The sequence below is a fragment of the Plecotus auritus genome (genome assembly GCF_963455305.1).
Source record: "Plecotus auritus genome assembly, chromosome: 7".
NCBI lineage: Eukaryota > Metazoa > Chordata > Mammalia > Chiroptera > Vespertilionidae > Plecotus > Plecotus auritus.
Window position 1 is genome coordinate 8,083,840 of NC_137774.1, and position 4,484 is coordinate 8,088,323.

The 4,484-nt window shown below is 51.1% G+C and overlaps 1 protein-coding gene across 1 annotated transcript; it reads right to left on the minus strand.

Moving 5' to 3' along the window:
- Positions 1 to 925: 925 nt before the first annotated feature.
- EIF1 (eukaryotic translation initiation factor 1) lies at positions 926 to 3,651 on the minus strand. The gene is made up of 4 exons (XM_080680271.1): positions 3,400 to 3,651; positions 2,532 to 2,695; positions 2,339 to 2,440; positions 926 to 1,751 (listed from the first exon to the last, which is right to left on the minus strand). The coding sequence occupies exons 1-4, from the start codon at positions 3,428 to 3,430 to the stop codon at positions 1,707 to 1,709; spliced, it is 342 nt and encodes a 113-aa protein (XP_080536397.1). The 5' UTR covers positions 3,431 to 3,651; the 3' UTR covers positions 926 to 1,706.
- Between the last annotated feature and the right edge of the window lie 833 nt (positions 3,652 to 4,484).

Sequence of the window (4,484 nt, forward strand, 5' to 3'; positions counted from 1 at the left end):
TTGTTTGTTCACAGATTGGTTGCAGACAGCTTACCTAATACTGGTGTTGCTAGCTGATCTCAGAATAATCAGTCCCCTTGGGGAAAACTGCAGGTCCTTCAAAGGCACAAGAGATGGTAACAGCCTCACTCAGGACCTACACAGCCACTATGGCACGATTCCCTATTTCATCCCATCTTCTGTGATTCTCTGTGGGTTTGGCCCCAGTGTTGCTTCTAGAAGTCTCTCTAGGAAAAGCCCCTTTGTTGTAGTTACATCTTGATTTAAAAATATCACCCAAGTGTTTTGAATAATGCCTCCAGTTGGAGCTAAGTGGCAGGTTGTTAGATCAGTTTTGTAAGACCTTGTGTTACAAGCCTCTACCAGAGATTAGAATCCTCTTGTTTTCAGGGCATTTGCCATCGGCTCAGCCTTTCACCAGACGACCTCCACTTTCTAGTTTGACCTTGATCTACAAAACGGGGGCTGGCGGCAAACAGGCAGTGTTGATTGCTTATAACCTTTCTTAGCAGTTGAAGCCTGTATTTCAGCATCTCAAGTTAGGACTGGTTTATGACCCACATGCTGGATTATACTTTAACAGAATGGACCCTGGAGTAGACATACTTTACTACTCATTGTGCTGTCGAGGGATAGCCTCCTGATACTAATTTCAGCTTCACAAACACATCCGTCACTGTACTTTTTAATACCACAAAACTAATTTTCTAGTACACTTTTGCATACCTTTTCTAGGGGTTTGGAGATTAGGTGAAGCCCCACACTATGTTTGTCCTTTTGGAAAACAAAGGAACAAGCTCACCAAGTTTTCTTGGCCTATTTGTTCAGGCCCCAGTTGAGAAGCTCTGGGGCAGACGGAACCCCCTGCCCACTTCTGTGCTTCTTTCACACACAGACAAACATAAAATAGAATCTGCAGGTCAGGTGTTTTTGAAAACAAGTTTTATTTAAATAAGGGTTTAAATACATAACATAACATTAAAACTGAAGGAGGGGGAAAAAAGAACACCCCAAAAATCTTTTTTACTTCACATGGCATTGGGCAGCTGCTGCTATTAAGTTGCAAGCTCTACAGCTAGCTACATGACTGACACTTCAGTTTGAAATTTGTACCCTTGTCAAAAGTTTAACTCAGATAGAAGATTGGCCTCAAATTATGGTGCTTGGACAACAATTAGCTAGGATATGTCGGGTCAAAAAGACCTTGGTGGCAAGCCGGAAGTCCTTACACCTCACTGGAGGGAAGGTGGCAGGCTGCTCTAAGCTCCATCCACCTGGTCAGGTGTAGATCTTTGACTACGGAAGGCTCCCTCTAGTGGTACACATGCCGCTGCTGCCTGACCCCTCTCCTCTCAGCTTCACCGAAGGCTGTTCAGGCGGTGGCATTCTCTGAGGGCAGGGAACTCTGGTGAGGAGCTTTGGCCAGACATGGGCTGGGCTGAAACCTCACGGAATTGCTGTTTCAGGCTGGACACTGCCAGGCGCCTACTGCTTGACCTCTGTTTAAATGAGGGACTTCAAGACTAGACAGCATGGCTCTTTCCAGTTTATTGCATGAAGGAGTTACACTAGTCCAGGTTAAAAGCAGACCCCAAATGGTTACATTATACAAGCTGTGAGGTTTTTAAACTTGTGACAAGGGACAGGAGGGAAATTCTACTCATTGCAAAGAAATCCTCACTTAAGCTTCAGTGAGCCAAAAGCACTTAAAACCCATGAACCTTCAGCTGGTCGTCCTTAGCCAGTCCAATCTGCAAAAAAATAAAAAAAATAAAAAGGGGAAAAGTTTTAAAGAGTAGATAGAGTTCAAGTGTCCAATTCTGGAGCAAACAAGTCCTACCTTCCTGCTTCTACACTGGGCAAGGGAAGTCCAAGAGCCAAGATGCATACCCCAACCACTAGGGGCACAGTGGTTCTCAACTCAGGGCACTTAGCTAAATACCAACAATGTAACAAATTTTAGCTGTTAGGAGGAACAGCCAACCAGACTTCCTGCTTAGATTAGTACCTGTCTGCACACAATTTAAATCTGCAACCTTTAAAAGTAGAACCATAAAAAAGGGGACATATATAGTACTTCCAACAATAAAGATTTTTCTAAATCAATAAAAACGTATTTTTTAAAAAGGAAAGGTAAAGTAGATCCATAAAAAAGTAAACTTAAAGCAGACAAGTTCCTCCTGTTTTTGGAAATACATGCGTCTATGTACTTCGAAACTCAACCACTTCGCTCAGCCTTACAAAAGGAAACGTCTAATTTTCCCAGCAGAAATGAACCGATTAAGCAGGATCTGAGATTAGCCAGGGCAGAGGCACCAATGCAAGTGACCGAACTCACCTCGACGAGGAACTGGCATATGTTCTTGCGCTGGTCACCCTGCAGCTGAATTACTTCTCCATATTCTGGATGCTCAATTACAGTACCATTGCAGGCAAATTTCTGCAAGGGAAGCAAGGCAGATTAGGCGAGGCCATACCACAGCGCCCGTCCGTGAGCATGCGCAAGGTCCGTTCCTCCCACGAAGACCTACCTTCTTAAAGGCCTTCACTAGTTTCTTTTTATCGTAATCATCAGCGATCCCTTGGACGGTAGTAAGGGTCTTCCTGCCGTTTCTCTGTTGAATTCTTATATGGATATAATCCTCAGTGCCAGCGGGAAGCAGATCATCACCCTTACTTGCATCAGCAAAGGGGTCTGGGAAGAAAGGTTGAAGTTTAGAGCCCTGGTGGCTCAGGTGCCACTGTCACCCTCCCACTGGATCTTTGGTGAGTGCAGAAAACGAATCCCGAAATCGCCAAGAACTAGGTCAGATCAGATTACGTCCTTTGTGGGCTCTCCCCTAACAGGTCAGTCGGGGACGGGTGGCTTCCTTCCCAAGCCCCGCCAAAAGCCTGGGCCTCCGGGCCCGCCCTCGGAAGCCGATCACATGTCGGGGGAGCCAGGGCGGGCGGGCACCGCCCCAGACGGCTGATGCAACCGGCCGGAACCCGAGCTCCGAGGCGGGGCCGACTTCTCGCCCCATTGGCGCGCGCGTTTGTCACTCTAGAGCTGGGGCCGCCTCCCTCTCCGGGGTCCGGGACAACGGCGACGACGTAAAGGATGTGACGCAGCGGTGGCGGGAGGAGGCGGGTGTGGCCCGCGGTGGGGCCGGAGCCATTAGTAAATGCGCCACCCGAGACGCTGGGCCCGCCCAAGGGCTGACCTCTCGTCCTAGTCTTCCGGTCACGCTCAGGGGCCGACCCCAAGGCCCAGGCTCGGTCCCCACTGCCCACGAGGCCAGACCCGTTCCCTTCGCACACATTTACAAAGGCCCGAGCGCTAGGTGGCTTTCCGGGGCCGTCTCTGGGCCTAGACAGCCCTGCCGCCCCACCCAGGCCCTGTGCCGCCCCGTCGCTCACCGAAAGAGTGGAGGTTCTGGATAGCGGACATACGATACGATTCCTTTTCCTCGGTGGAAACGGCCTGCGGAAGGCTGCGGCGGGAGAAGGCGGGCAGGGGGGACGGAGCGTCGGGAAGCGAGGGGGGCTCAAGGGGGAGGTTGCTGAGTCCTCGGCGGCGGCTCAGTCACTGGGGCGAGGGGCGGTGCCTGTATTCACTTATATAGCCGCCCTGTGTCGCCAGCACGCTGCCCTCACGTCTCGGCCCCGCCCACGGCGTCGTGCCCCCGGCGCCCAGGCGCTGCCGCTTCCAATTGGTCCGGGGGCGGGGGCGGGGGACGCAGGACAGCGCGTGCGCAGACGCTTAGTGCTGAAGGAGGGCGTCCTCGGCTTCGGGAAGAGGTAAGAGGGGGAGGGGAGTCTGGGTCTGTCTGCGCGCCTGCGCAGTGCGGCAGGAAGGTGGCGGCGGCGCGGAAAACTGGCGGAGGTTTCGGGAGCGTCTACGCACTCCGTTCCCTTTTCCTGTTCCGTGTTTTTGACCCTGTTGTCGCCCTCCCTGCGCCAGAAGGGGTTTTTATGGGGCACATTGGCCGTCTTCATTGGGGACCTGGATGCTCTGGATGCTGAGGCTCCGAAACCGGACAGGTTACCACGGTCTCATACTCACCTCGTTACCCGCTTCCTCTTTCTTTACAGATTTAAGGTGGCCCTTAAATCAACATCCAATAACAGAACGCAGACTTTATTAACCTAAAAATAAAAAGGGCGTTCAAAGGGAGAGACAACAGGATTTATTTGAGCTCCACGAGAATGGCTATTTGGGAACCGTTGATTCAGGCAGAAGCCCCGGTGCGGCCCCCATCCGGAGACAAAGGCAGTGGTGTTTATGAGGGAGGCCTTTCCATTGGAGCAGATAGCAGGACGCGGCGGTGTTCGTTTTATACAAAGTGTTTAATTTTCAGTCCCGTAGCCCTGATAACAGCTTTCTTGTTATCTCTGTGAACAGTTCTGTGGGACCCAGTGTTGTCCTAGGCCCAGTCCCAAGATTATTTTGTCCCGTTTTAACAGACCAAGGTTTGAGGTAGAAGAGTGCAAGGCAGTGCCTC